This window comes from Zingiber officinale, chromosome 5B (assembly GCF_018446385.1).
Source record: "Zingiber officinale cultivar Zhangliang chromosome 5B, Zo_v1.1, whole genome shotgun sequence".
Lineage (NCBI taxonomy): Eukaryota > Viridiplantae > Streptophyta > Magnoliopsida > Zingiberales > Zingiberaceae > Zingiber > Zingiber officinale.
In genome coordinates, this window is record NC_055995.1 from 83,184,203 (window position 1) to 83,200,488 (window position 16,286).

Here is a 16,286-nt window from a genome sequence, read left to right on the forward strand (position 1 = left end):
ATCGAATACTTACGATCCAACAGTGCCAAGTATCCGATCAATCTTTTGACCTACTTGGACTTTCCAATACCAGGTGTCCGGTCAACCTTGACCCACCTGGATTTTCACGTGCCTGGCTTCATTCACCAGAACTTTCCATCTGTCTAGCTTCACTCACTAGGACTTCCCATCTGTCTAGCTTCACTCACCAGGACTTTCCATCTGTCTAGCTTCACTCACTAGGACTTCCCATCTGTCTGGCTTCACTCACCGAGACTTTCCATCTGCCTAGCTTCACTCACTAGGACTTCTCATCTGTCTGGCTTCACTCACCAGGACTTTCACCTGGCTTCACTCACCAGGACTTTCACCTAGCTTTACTCACTAGGGTTTTCACCTGGCTTCACTCACCAGGATTTTCCCACTTCCCAGCTTCACTCACCGGGACTTTCACCTGCCTGGCTTCACTTACCAGGACTTTCACCTAACTTCACTCACTAGGATTTTTCAATTGTCTAACCTCTAATTAGGACTTTCCCAGTCAAGTGTCTGGTCAGCCTTGACCTACTTGACTCTTCTTCACATCTGATAGGTCAAACCCTGATCATAGGGGAATTACACCAACAATCTCCATGTATTGTCAAACATCGAAACTCAAAAATCAAGACTCAAACTTGAACCAACTCAAGCCTAGTCAACCCGGTTAACCTTAACCTAGGAGATATTGCACCAACACTCACTATTATGTTTAATGGCTAAAATTGGCCCTATGAAAGCACAATTGTACAAGCCCTATCTTTAATTCAAAGTTGTACAGTTTGATCGAAATAGAAGAGATCAAAATAGAAAGCAAAGATGATGATCTTTTAGGATTTATAGAAGCATGAAGTAACAAGGCACGCCTTTGAGAGAGCCAGAGAGGCCCGTCATCGTCGCAATGAGAGAGGGAAGGTGTTGTGAAGAGGGCTTCGGTGCCTTTGAGAGTGCCCATAGTCGTCGCAGCGAGAGAGGGAAGGCACGGCGAGGAGGACTTCAGTGAGGAGAATCGCTAGGGCGCGGCGAGGAGAATCGCTGGCGTTTAGAGAAAGCTTCGACGAGGGATGAAGAAAAACATTTATAAAAAATAAGTTATATATATATATATATATATATTCTAAATGATTGGATCAGAGTTCTATATTAAATTCAGTGAATAGGACTATTTAGAAAATTTTGAAGGCGTGATTACTCTAATGATATCCAGGCGACTCACCACAGTTTAGAAGTTTATCCAAAGAATATCTGTTTATTGAAGCTAAAGCTAAACTTGAATCTTACACAAAGTTAAACCGAACTCTGAAATTCAACTAAACTCATCTCACAAAATCATAGGATCTCTTTGTCTGAAATCTTAAACTAGGTGAGATAAATAAGTATTAAATTTAAAATTAAATGAAAGTAAAGTAAAATTAGTTAACGCATTACATCAAATTAAAAAACTATTTTAAAATTATTTTAAAAATTAGTTTAAAAATTCTTTTAAATCTTTTAAAAATCCTTTAAAAAATCTTTTAAAAATATTTCAAAAATTATTTTAAAAAACTTTTAAAAATTATTTTACAAATCTATTTAAAAAACTATTTTAAAAATCCTTTTAAAATTATTTTAAAAATCTTTTTAAAATAATTTTCAAAATCCTTTTAAAATTTATTTTAAAAATCTTTCAAAAATTATATTAAAAATCCTTTTTAAAATTATTTTCAAAGTCCATTTAAAAATTCTTTTAAAAATATTTTTAAAATTATCTGAAAATTCTATTTTAAAAATTATTTTAAAAATTCTATTAAAAATACTTTAAAAAAATCTTTTAAAAATATTTTTAAAAATCTTTTAATAATTATTTTAAAAATTATTTTGATAATCTCTTAAATTATTTTAAAAATCTTTTTTAAAAAAAAATATTTTAAAATCTTCTAAAAAATTATTTTAAAATATTATTTAAACAATTAATGAAAACTTAAAAATTTTATTTAAAACTTATACTAAAACATAAATTAAATCTAACTTAAAATAAAAGAAAATCTAAAACACTAATTAAACTTATATTAATTAAATAAAGTTAAACCTAAAGTTTTCTTAAACAAATAAAATTAATTAACTTTAATTAATAATTTAACTTAGTTTAAATCTAATCAAAACTTAAAGATGAAGTAAATTAAAATTAAAACTAATACTCTCATTAATCAATTAAATCAATCAATTAATATAAAATTTAAGTTGTTTTACTCAAACAAGTACTTAAAATTTTTTTAAAAAAAAATCTACTTAGCAATTTTTGAAAAGGTTTACTCAAATATATTTTGAAAAAGCTTACTCAGAAATTTTTTAAAAAACGTTGCTCAGAAATTTTTTGAAAAAAAAGTTTACTTAGACTTTTTTTTAAAAAACCTTACTCATAAATTTTTTGAAAAAAAATAATTCAGAAATTTTTTAAAAAAGTTTACTCAAAAATTGTTTGAAAAAATTTACTCAGAAAGTTTTTAAAAAAAAATTACTCAGAAAATTTTGAAAATGACTACTTCGAAAATTTTAAAACAGATTCCTCAAAAACTTTTAAAAATTTTTACTTAAAAAGTTTTTAGGGCATTACTTGGAACACAATTTTGAATTCGAAAATGCTCTTAAAAATATTTGTAAATTTTTTTTTCTAAACTGAACTTTTGTTCAAGTCTCTCCCTAAGTCTGGTACATACAAAGTGTATTCTTTTAGCATTAATGTCTGACATTGCTTATCTTATGCTTGACTTCCTTTTATCCTAGTTTATTTTATGAATGCCAAAGGGGGAGGGTAGGGTTAATGTAGAAAAATAAAATTACAACGGAGAGGGGGGAGTGAATCACGATTTACTTATTTGAATTGAAATCAGAGTAAAAAATTATAGCAAAAAGATTAAAGAAAGCAACACACACGAAAAATTCAATCAGTTTTATTTGGTTCGGAGGCTTCGACGACTCCTACTCCAAGACCCAGGTCTCGCGGACCTATTGATGGGTAAGCCACTAAATGTCTCTTTCGGACTCACCAGAAGAGGTATGAATACAAGATAGGGACAGTGTAACAACCTACACTTCCCTTTAAAAGCAACAGTAAAAAGTTTGCAACACAATTAAAATTACCAATAATTTGGACACACTTGTGTGTTGCTGTCGGTCTGCTGAAGATGATTGGATAACTTGGAAAAGCAGCTTGGTGGTAGAACGACTTCTTTTAGGTAGCAACAGGAAGCTGGAGCAATCAGAACGTTAATCAAACGCGTAGAAGCTTGTAAACTGAGTTGTATTGAAGCCTTGGCTGAAGTGCTCTTATAAAGGGTGTGGAAGGCGCCTTCCATAACCTTGAAGTCGACTCCAACCTGAGAAATCTAATCCCGAACATCCTAGTCCTTATCTGCGATGAATCTAAATTTTATCCTACGGAAGGCGCCTTGCATAGCCTTGAAAGCGCCTTCTATGAACAGTGCAAAGGCGTCTTCCATACCATGGAAGGCGCCTTGAGCACTGTTCACCCAAGGCCTTATTTTCTCTTTTTACCCTGCACACTATGTTAGTCCAAAGCTAAAACATCTAACATGTAAAACAAAGTTAGCATAGTAATAATAAGCATAATAATTAATTCCTATCCTTCCAGGATCAAGAACTAGTCAAGGTTTTAGTTTAGGGATCTAAAGTGGACCTAAACAGAACCGATGCCTACTGTCCCTCAATCAAGACGCGTCCTCGCTAAGTTATTTTCCTTTAGTGACTTACTCTCACTTACTAGTTTGTAGTCTATCGACTAGCCTCTTGACCCACCAGGTCTTCATGCCAGTTATCAAGTTCGTAGACCCAACTGGACTTCTGTCAACTGTCAAGCCCCACGAACCTAGTTGGACTTTCTGCTAGATATCATGTCAGTCCTTTGACCTATCTGGTCTTTGTATCAACTATCGGGTCCCGCAGACCTAGCTGGATTTCAGCCTAATGTTAGGTCCTCCAAACCTATCATCTCCTGCACACTTGGTAAAATAATTAGATCATCAAAATACTTAACTTAATTCACTTATCATTCATCAAAATCTGAATTAGATTGTTAATACAAATAGCGCCAACAATCCTCCCTTTTTTAATGCAATGGCAACCTGGGTTAAAGTTAGGGAAAAAATATATAAAACATATATATATTAAATAATTTTAGGAGAAGTCTAAAATCAGACAGTTAGTTTTGTTCTATTGATCATTCTGATTTTCTAACTTAAACTCTAACATTCCCCCTTTGACATTCATCAAAAATAAGCAGAGAAATGGAAAAAAATAGTAAGCCTTGCAAAGGAAGCATGGAAAATAAAGTTTTGGCAAAAGAAGTACAAAATTGTCAGGTTTATTGAGAGGAGTTTAGTGTAGAAAAAATTTCACTTAATTTAAAAGAAGTTTACAAGGTTTATAACAGATTTTGAAAGTTAACTATTTCAAAATAATTCTAAAGTTTAAAATTTTAGATATCTTCAAAGTAATTCTTAAGTATACTAACGATTCAAAATAGTGTAAGAGTGGGTTTAAGACAATATTTCAAAATAAGCCTTTTTCAACCATTTCAAAAAGGTCCTTTAACCAATAAATTTGACTGATTTTAAAGTATATTAACCAAGAACTTAGAATTATTTTCAAAGTAAGTTAGTTTGTCTTAGTAATGTTTTCTAAAATACTTTGAACAAGTTTTTTGAACTTGGAAATATTTTTCAAAATACTTTGAACTAGTATTTTCTATAATATTTTCCAAAAAAAATTCAATTATAATTTTTAAATTAAAATTGTTTTTTAAATATATTTTTGAAATTATTTTTCAAATATCCTCCTCTGGACCTGATGTAAAATTATTCATCTAGAAATTGTCCTTAAATGTCTAACCGTTTATTACTAATTGACTATCAGAAGATAGCAATATTCACTTGGTTAGTCAAAGTAAGTAAATGTATCCAGTTAGTGTTTAACTAAGATGGATTACTTAACTTGATCATTGTAATTTGGTATTTCTCGCTCAAACTTATGTTGATGCACTGATATAAGCATCTTAAGTCCGAACAATTTTTCTACGCATTTCACGCCGTTCTAAGTTTTTGAATACACAATCAAGGTAGACCTAGTGTGTTTGTGAGATGCTCAAGTCCTAGATTTATAGGAACATGTTTTTTATGGATTTAACCTAGACTAAGGCTAAAATTAATTTTAAAATTCTAAGAAAATGGTAATTTTTAGAAAAATATAAGTAATAAATTTTTTCTAGAATTTGTAAATCATTTAACAATTAATTTAATAATAACAGTCCTAGTCTATAAAGCATATTCAAAGTCTCACATTGGATTACTTTTCAATAAAGGACTTTGATTGTTGAGAATATAATCAAAGTCCAACATTAGAAATATATAGAAAAGATCATAGATTTATAAGATGAAGATATCTCTATTAGTATGAGACCTTTTGGGTATAGCCTAAAATAAATTCTTGAGGGCTTAGCCCCAAAGTGGACAATATCATACTATTGTGGAGATATCTAAAATTTTTTAATCCTAACAATTGATATCAGAGCGAGGTCGCTCTTTACCAGACTAACCGCTGGAAGAAGCATGAGCCAAATTCATGATCTAGATCGAACCATGTGGATGGAACCTTGAACGAAGTGAGGGAGACCCTAAGCAGGTCAAAAGTGACCTGATACTCGAGAGGAGGCCCTAAGCAAGTCAAAAATCACCCGATGCCCTATCAAGAGTGATCTGATGCTTGAGGGGAGGCCCTGAGTAGGTCAAGAGTGACCCGATGCTTGAGGGAAGGCCCTAAGTAAGTCAAGAGTGACTCGATGCTTAAAGGGAAGTCCGAACCATGAGAATAATAGTGGTCCTTTATTTGAGGGGGGGATTGTTGGGAATACAATCAAAGTCCCACATTGGAAATATATAGAAAGATATCTCCATTAGTATGAAGCCTTTTGGGTAGAGCCTACAAATAAACTCATGAAGGTTTAGGCTCAAAGTAAACAATATTATACTATTGTGGAGATATCTGAAATCTTTTGGTCTTAACAGCTACAACACAGACCTAACGTTGTAGCAACAACGGACTCATAGCTGCTACAAAATGATTAGACACTATCGAGGGATCACGTTGTAGCTACTACGATTCCGTAGCTTCTGCAAGACAGACTTAACGTTGTAGCAGCTACGAACTCGTAGCCGCTACAACGTTTGAACACTATCAGGGGACCACATTGTAGTAGTTATGGTTCTGTAGCTGCTACAACACAGACTTAACGTTATATCAACTAGTGATTCGTAGCTACTACATCGTGATTATATAAATACAAACTTAAAATTTAATATAACCAAATCAACATCATATCACACTTTTTTAATACAAATATACAATTTAAATTTTATCATTGATATTATATAGAAAACAACATCACACAAACACAAACTTCCAGTTTTTATCTATTATAATTTTATATCCAACCCTAAACTTATAAACTTTTATTTCAGATTGTGTGAATTCAAATTGATCTCTAAAATATCAAACTCTCCACATAGCGCATTACATAAAAAACACAATTTAACCAGCAAATTGTTTTTTTAACTTATAAGAATTTAATTACAATCAAGAATATCATACATAAACAAATACTTATAACTTTCTTTGTATGGAGGCATTTACTTGAAATGTTTCAAACTCCTTGTCAGAAATAGGTGCTAAACCTCAATGTCATCTATGAAAGTATAACCAATTAAGACTCTTAAAAACTCCATCTACACATAAATGACATTAGTAATCAATACATATCAAAAGCTTATTATAATAGAATATAGAGTTTAATACTTATAGTTTTCTCAAAAATAGTAGCATAATTTTCTACAGCGCCGAGAGAATTATAATGAATTATTTGATTTTCATCAAGTCTATGACCAATAGATGTCAATGATCATCTTAATCATTAAAAGTATAAAAGATATATCTAATGACATTATCTTCATCACTTTTCACAATTTGGTGTAATGTGTCGACATGCATCATTAAAAACATATCATATATAACAAGAATAATTTTTAAGGGACTAAATCTAAGAAAAAATAAATAAGATTAGCTCAAGTAGTCAGCTACTTACCTTAAATCAAACCCAACAAAACATATATTGGTAGTACGGTGTATTAGAGGTTTCGACTTCATTTGCTTTAATTGTAAAGTATACATTTATACAATCGCCATGGGTGTACTGAATCCAATCAAATACTGTCATGGAAGATTCCAACTCTAATGAGAAAATAGAGTTAGATCATACTAGAAGCACCGTAAGCCTACATAAACAAAAAAAACATAATAACAAATTATCACTATTATTATAATTGAATAATATTCACAGCCGCTACAATTGTTGAAGCTATGAAAAATTACATTAAAATGTTATCAATGTTGATAGTGAATTTTAACATTCAATTATTTTCAGTGTTGATAGTGCAATTTAACATTCAAATGAATTATTATCTATACAATATGGAAAAGATGAAAACAATATTATTCTTGTTTTAATATACACTTAATACTTCAACAAAGTAATCATTATTGTTTTACATATTTATGCAACTACACTACCAACTTACTCACTTTAACTGAGCTTCAATAATACATCTGTTACCACAACATCTTTATTCTTATATAAGCATGTCTTCGCTTGTTGAATAAATACATAAACAAATATGTCATTGAGAATTAACAATAACAAGAATCAACTACAATCAACCCTACCTTCAATATGTTGGTGCAATTTGTATTAATGATCTAACTTAGGTTTTGATAAATGACAAGTGGATTAAAGTTAGAGTGTTTATGATCTAATTACTTTACAAAGTGTGCAAATATTGACGGATTTAGAGGACTTGACACTAGGCTAAAATCCAGCTAGGTCTGCTGGATCTGATAGCTGGTACGAAGTTCAGAAAGATTCGTGGATCTGATATTTGGAGGGAAGTCTGGTTGGGTCTGTGAGACCTGACAACTAGCCGAAGTCCAGTTAGGTTTATAGACTTGATAATTGACGAAAAGACCTTATGGATTAAAGGCAAGCAAGCAAAATTACTAGAGGAGAGATCTAGTGAGGATGTGTTTTAGTTGAGAAAATAATTGGTGTCGGTCCAACTTAAATCCATTTGGAAAACCTAAGCTGAGACCTTGACTAGATCCTGGTCTCGAGCAGATAGAATCTAATTACTACTATTACCTTATTGTACTAACTCTGTTTTACAAGATAAATATATTTTTATTGTCTAGACTAACTCTTTTTTGTAGATAAGAAAAGGCTGAAAAAGAGTGGTTCGGGCGCTCAGAAGGAATCCGAACGCTTAGAGTTGGTCCGGGCGCTCGAACCAATTTCGCAAAGGACTTGTATCGGGGTGGGTGCCTAGCCAGGCACCCGGGCGATCTGAGCACCTGGAGTTGGTCCAGGCGCCTGGACCAATGAAAGTTGATCTTCGTGGTGTGGTGGAGCATAGCGATTGGTCAGCCCAAGCCAATGATCCAGGCACTCAGAGGGGTTCCGAGCTCCTGGAGATGGATAAACTTTACGGATGAAATTTCGACAAGAGCTTACCATATCAGCATAGCTCAGCCACCCGGGAGGGGATCCAGGCGCCCGGACGGGTCTATAAAAGCAGCCTTCAACCAGCATCTTTGGGACAACATCTGTCACGACTTTCATATTCGCGCGCTGCTCCGAAAGACTCTAACGACACCAGAAGGCTGCTCCGAAGTTTAAAGAATGAAGATTTCTTCAAATTTCCGTTATATTTGTCGATAATATTTCCATTTCAGTTTTTGTACTCAAATCTTTGTAAATCATTTTCGAACTGATAGTGATTGCCCAATAAAAACATCCAACGAGTGTGAACTTTGAAGTAGGAATCGTTGAAGACTCTGAATCAAGTAAAAATTACTTGTGTTAGTGTTTGTACTTTCGTATTTCTTTTCTATTGTGTATTTTCAATTTTCAAAAAAGTGATGAATCTATTCACCCCCCCCCCCCCTCCCCTTTAGTATCGTAATGATGCCACATAATATTTTAGTTTTGAGCTTCTAAATCTCAGCAACTTTAATTTGTTGATTTGATGAAACTATGGCTTCACTTTTTGATGGGATAAGGGCTTCTAGATATTCATGTTGAACAATCTCTTTGCTTTTCTCTTTCCCCTTATTTGTTTGTTTTCTAGCGGTTCTTTTTCTTTTGAGGGCTTGTTCAAATTTTATGAATAGTGCCCCAATACTCTTTCTGGAACACCTCTTTATTGTTGTATGTGTTGGTGCATTAGACTCTATAACCTCTTTATTCGGAGTAGGGGTTGTTGGTTGCTCTTTTGTTACCTTGCTTTGCAATAGTGTTTTGAGTTCTATGATTTTATTTCTTGTTAAGCTATGATTGTGTCTTTTATAGCTAAAATTTTATCTTTTCACCTATAATTTTATCCTTCTCAACACTACTAATATCAACATTAATGACACTCATATCTAGTAAATCTTGAAGTTCCCTTATTTTTGTATCATTCTATTCAATATCCTTGCTCAACTCAGCAACCAAAGTTTGTACCTTAGTAAGTTGATCATCTTTTATTTTATAACATTGACATTTATCTTGCTCTTGAACATCCTCTACAACTTGAACCTAAACATCCTCTGCTACATGCTCCTCTTAAACATCCTCTGCTTGCTTAGGAAAAGACACATTGACAAAGTTATATGCAATTTGATCATTAATTTGTTCTTCCACATCTTCTAGAAAATCAATTGATAGCATATTTTCCTCTAAATTTGATGGAGCCAAAGTTATTATTTTTTATAAAGACAGCTAGTCAATCATGGTCTTTATTGTAGATACACATGAGATTGTCCAGTTCTATCAACATATTCTTGAAAGGACAAAGTTCTAGTGTGGCTCTATGATTTTAACATATTCACACATCCAAACTTACAATACAATAAGTATGATTATAAATTTTGAATCAATGAAGTTACAAAAAAAAATTAACAACTTCCAGCAAATAGATGTGCAAATCCTTTCAACATTACAGTTTGATTTACCTCGAGGTCCGATGACTTGGACCTCAGTGAGTGCATCACACCAATACCCTCCATTTGTGGGTGATATAGTTATATACAGCGGAACATCAATTATATCTATCTAAATTTTTAAAGTCATCTACACAATCAAGTAGTGAATTTATTGACAGTCTAGATATACTACTAGTAGTAATAAACAACACACATATAAAAAAATATAAAATAATAAGTTGACAAAATAAAATATCAAAAGATGGTTTTAGTTGTTTGTTGATGTTGATTAGCTTGTTCTTTGAACAATCTCGATCTATGAAATGTTGAAGATAGAGTGGGGTGGAGACGACATTCAAATGCAAAGGGACTTCATCGCCATGATCTGAAAGTTCTAAAAACAATGTGACATCTTTTCTTGTGAATCTAATCTCTTGATTTTGAAAAATAAAACACTTAGCATAATAATCCTAATTATCAAACATATTTTATACAAGGTCTCTGATGTTTGGACTTTGCAGTATGTCTAGAGCCTAGGCAAAATGGACTTCTACTTATCAACTTCATCTGTCACTCATTTAGTTCTAGTGATAATATGAACTTAAACTAGGGGACAATACTTTTCCATTATAATTTTTTACGATATGCATGAGAAGTAGAGCTTCTGAGGGAGGTTGAAGCACTAGACATCATTTAATTCTATAAACAAATGCTTAATTTCTTAGTGATACTTTACAATGTTAGTTTTGAACAATAAAATGAAATTAACATGTTGGTGTTGGTTTAAGCACATTATAGAAGTTACGGTTCCATAACTGTTACAATGTGCTAGTCTAAAAATATTTTAACAACTATAATTTCGTAGTTGCTAGAATGTGTAAGTTTAATTTAAGCATATTATAACAGTTATGATTTCATAGTTACTACAACGTTCTTAGACCAGAATGTTGTAGTAGTTACAAAATTATAGTTGCTACAATGTAGTAGGACCATAAATAAAAGTGTTGTAGCAGTTATGATTTCGTAGCTGCTACAATATAAACCCTAAAACTATAACATTTAGATGAAGAAGGAAGATGTTTAGAGTCACATATATGGAGGAACACACTCTAGATGAACAATGACAAACAAGCTTGACAAGGCGATGCGACAACGATGGAGTTGATCCACAAAGACCAATCAAGTGATTGGCAACTCTGGTAGACGAGGCGGCACCAAGGAAAACGAGAGAGTTCGAACGATGATTTGAAATATTTAAATTTTTGAGATGGAAATAGGTTTTTTTTAATTACCAGGTGCTGCTACATTAGGAAAATAAAAAATAATGACAGAATATTACTCAGTGAAAGTCGTGCACTCTCACACAATGAGTCCAAAAATATATTATTCCTATATATATATATATATATATATATATATATATCACATCTTACACTGCTCACCTCATAAGCACGGAATATATTTTTTTGATTTGTCTTTTTGAAACTTAATACTATACCCTAAGCCCTAAATCTAAAACTCTAAATATCTAAATCAAAGCTTTAAAAAAACAAAACAAAACAAAACAAAATTACTATAAAATATATATATATATATATATATATATAATTTAAGTATCTAAATTCTTATGATCTGATTAATTCAGATCATTATCGATGTAGTTCATAAAAGTTTTTTTTACTGATCATAAAAATAAATCGGAAAACAAAGATGAATCATGACAAATGGCTTGACATCATATCAAACTCTTCAAATTTAATGTGTCCTAAATGAGTGCGAATCATCGTTGCCTAAGAAATCTATTCCACCAGTTACCATCGCACCATAGTCCCAAGACGGCTCTAACACATTGCGAATGAGAAGATCAAGAATATCATATCCGGTAATTCAGTCAGGAGGCATTCAGTAACTACTAACTTCAGTAAGGAATATCACCCTGGGTCAAATCCCAGTTATCATCGCTAGCCGGCTAAGGAACCAAATCATCGTCTGAAAAGGGCGACGGGAATCTTGACCCTGATCGCCTGGAACAAGTGCATAACTATTTAATGAATCATTTCAAGTTTAAGAGGTTTAACTTAGTTATGATAAGAATAACGAATCAGGTTGACAAAGTTTGGCTTTGGCTGTAGAAGGAATGTCAAGCTACATCTTAATGCAAGTGATTCAGACGTCACTTCTCGGCACATTTGTTATATTTTGCTAGATCCTTTGCCCGATTCATTCTCATTTCTCCATCTGATTTGTCTACCGGATAAAATTGGAGCACATTTAAAAGGCAACCTCCAAAATATTATCTCTATTAGATTCAAATTCTAATCCTCGTATTTGTTCTCCTTATTACAAGCCTAGCACAATAAGAGCAGACAACGGGTCAATATATTAAATTTGTAGCTCAGGACAAAATTATTAACTTATTAACTAAAACAAAATGATTTAATCTAGCATCTTATCACGGTCCCTTAATGTCTTATATCTTTGCTACTGCACCAACAAGGAGAAACACTTGATAAATTGACAATCATAAACGGAAATAATAATATACTAATAATGGTTTCTACTCTTTCAGACCAATAACTTCACTAAATAATAGATAGAATGGAATTATCGCTTTTAACTCTTTCAGCATGAGATGAATCAAAATTTGAGAGAATTCAAAGCCAAATCTACAGCTATCTGTGCCAAAATCGAGCCTTTGTAAACATGAAAACAGGTCATAAAGATAGGGTTTGAGATGAAGCAAAGCACCTTCTAGGCTTCTACTGTCCCTTCTTCCGGGCTCACCAAATCTCTAGAGTTTGAGAGCGGGAAATGGAGGAGATTGATACAAAATGAGGCTAATGATAAGAACGAAATTCATTAAGGGTCTCAATGAATTTCATTTCATACCTCAATAGGCTTTCCATTTTGTAAAAGCTTTGATCTGGAGTTCTTCCTTCATCTACCTGCATCTCTCTTATCAGTGTTTAATATCCAAAATTACGACTTTTTTTTTGACACGCAACAGAAATCATACCAAACTTACAAGAGAGCACATATTGTTAATTTAAGGTAAATATACTTAGGCGAGATGACTTTCCAACCCACACAAGCTAGAAATTAAATTAATACATGAACAACATATTTGTGGCACACCAAACACATCGATCAACATGTTTTGGCTAGCACAAATGCTAAAGAGTTTGATAAGGGTGGGTGTTTCTTAACCACCATAGATTCTTTTTTGCCCCAACCGACCAAAAGTATCAAGAAGTTACCTTAATCACTACAGACCAGACGAGTTTGGTCTAACCACTGCATCAACTTTGCTTCACCAGTTGGAACAAAGAATTGCACAGCACCTGACGAGTTTTGTTTTCTATTACCATCAATAGATCTGAAAGGTTAGGAAAGAATTAGGTAACAAGTTTCCTTTGTCCCAACTCTAATTGCATCGAGACTAAGGTAATAACAAGGTGCTTGGCATACCTTAGTTGAACCTTGTCGCCCGGATCTTGGTTGAGTGAGCCAGGCAAGAGAGATTGAGTCTGTAAGTGATACAATTTTGCAAGAGAAGAGTACAATCATAAATGCCATCTTCTAAAATTTTAAGAAGAATCATTTCTTATCTAACCTTGTATCTTCATACCACAAACACAATAGACAAAGAAAAGGCAAGCAAATACCTTCTACTGAGAATAGAGAAGAAAGAAAAAGGCATAAATAATTGAGCAAATAATCAAGGTTAGGAAGTACTTCAATGAATCAAAGTGGAAATAGAAACATTTTCATAAGCAAGGTAAAGCAACTACAATCAACATAAAGTAACTAGGAAAGGTACAAAATGGAAATAGAAACATTTTCATTAGCGAGGTAAAGCAGACTACTACACATTAGCTTTGAAGTGAACAATTCACTGGTCAGGATTCAAAAACAGAAACAAAAATTAGAAGCAAGACAGCTTGTGCCCATGGACATTGAATTGTCTTGAAAGAGCAAGCAACTAGGCCTACACCACAGGGAGATATGAATTCCTTCTATTACATAGTTACACTAGTTATCCTGATGCTGACAAGCAAAAGCAAATCTTCAAGTGAATCAAAGTTTATAAATGTCTAGCAAATAGTTTGTGAAGAGTAAAAATTTAGAAAATAGCGAGAGAAATAATCCCAAGTATTACATGGGAACAAAAAAATGGATCAAACTATCATACATAGGAACAAGCAACAAGGACATGTTGCAGGGTGATAAAAGGAAACTAGGAGCAAGTACTACAAAATGCGGTTACTGGAGTAAGTTGAACAACAGCAGAATGTTATCAACTTAATCATCACAGACAAAAAAGCTTGGAAGAGTCTAGCAAACAATGAACAAAAAATTGAAAATTTTGAGAAACAAAAAGAATTAGTTGATCAGCTAAGCAATTACATTAGCTCTAACATAGTGCAAGAGACACAGGTGTTAGTATAAAAATCTTCCACAGGAGAAAAATAAATGTAACATTTTCACAAACTATGCCAACTCTATAGTAATAAAATACCAGACAAATATTTAATGCCATCACGAAAGAAATGAGACAGATTTGAAATTTATATACTCCAACGCTGAATCCAGCTTAGACCTGAAAGAGAGTTGATAATCATCAATGGTTCTTGTCATGAGCATCTTTCCTGGAGCTTCTCGTGACATGAATTTGGGAGGGGCATAGGCTTCAAGAGCAACATGAAACTCAATGAAAAAAATTACCAAACTATCGGGAGAATCAAGTTAGATTCAGATTCTTCTTTAATTTTCTTCTTCTCTTTTATCAAATTAAATAGAGATTTCTTTGTACATGGAACAACGAAAACAAGAGCAACAGATCTAAGACAAACCTCAGATCTGGTCTCATACCACCCGATCCATAATCCTACCTCTCATAATAGTTATTACACCTCAAATTCAACCCCATACATATAGATCTGAGTATATAAAGCCTAAGATCGAATGTATTCCTGGGAGAAGACATGTAAAATCATGAGAGAAGAAGAAAAAACCAGTTTTATTTATTTTTTCTCTTCTCTCGGCCGAGGATAACACATCAGAGGCGGAGAACTGTGTCCTGGAAATCATCATCAGGAAGCAGGTTGAGATCGAAGGGAAGCGACTGCCGACAAAAAGATGCAACGTCGCCGACGTCATCGTCGACGACGGAGGAGGATCCACAGTCGCTGTGGAAGTCATCGTCGCCGTTCAGAACACGCGGGGGCGGAGGGGGGTTGACCTGCCGCTTGCTTACAGACTGCCTCGGTCGGATCGGCAACGACGAGGCTGGAAGCCTCGGTCCGCTGAAGGACTCCACGGTGCTACTGTGGCTGCTAGAAGCCGGCCGCTGGGCCACTGGCGGACGTTGGTGGCGCTGGTAATTATAAGGGAAATGACTGGAGCCCGTCAAAGCGAGGGGAGGATGAATTGGAAAAGGGAACGCAGAAGTGGGGAAATTAGTCTTGGCCTTGGGGCCTCGTAGGGCGACGGCTGCAGAGTCGTAGGCTCGGGCGGCGTCCACCGCGGAGTCAAAGGTCCCGAGCCAGACCCGCGTCTTCTTCCAGGGGTCGCGGATCTCCGCCGCGAACCGGCCCCATGGCCGCTTCCTCACGCCGCGGAACCGCATCTCCACCGCTGTCAACGCGGCTGCAGCCGGCTGCCCCGCCTGTGCGCGGCCCTTCCTCATCGGCAGCTATCAGATCGTCGAAAACAAGAACGATCTCAAAAAACCCAAAAAAAAACAACAACAAATAGCCTTTTCTCTCCGATCTAACAAGCTCGGGATGGAGTCAACGCCGCATAGAGGCAGAGGCAGATTAGGAGGGACTTAGAAGCCGTTTCTGGAAGGAATTTTCGCCGTCTTTGAACTCGCCAGGCCGCAGTCGCCGGTGCGTAGCTCCTCAAGCTATCTCGATCTCGATCCACCGGCCGTGCCGTGCCGTGCCGCCTCCCAGCCTCGCCTCTCCTCCTCTCGCCCACTTTGCCAGCCTCTTTCTTTTATGGACCGCCGTCGTACCTTCCACAGCGTGAAATGACAACAATACCCATAGTTATTTATTTTTCCAGGCAAATAAAAATCTCCAAATTTACTTATTTATTTTTAACGCGAAGTTGCTTTTGGGTGGCGTGTCGGTAGAACGCAATGCTACCCACATCCCTATTGGTCCCCCTGATTGATTCTTCCACGGGTCCACGTCCATGTGCCT

At 34.6% G+C, this 16,286-nt stretch overlaps 1 protein-coding gene across 1 annotated transcript; it reads right to left on the minus strand.

Annotated features, from left to right (window-relative positions):
- Positions 1-14,837: 14,837 nt before the first annotated feature.
- LOC121984723 (ethylene-responsive transcription factor 3-like) lies at positions 14,838-16,077 on the minus strand. The gene has a single exon (XM_042537825.1). The coding sequence runs from the start codon at positions 15,764-15,766 to the stop codon at positions 15,137-15,139; it is 630 nt and encodes a 209-aa protein (XP_042393759.1). The 5' UTR covers positions 15,767-16,077; the 3' UTR covers positions 14,838-15,136.
- Between the last annotated feature and the right edge of the window lie 209 nt (positions 16,078-16,286).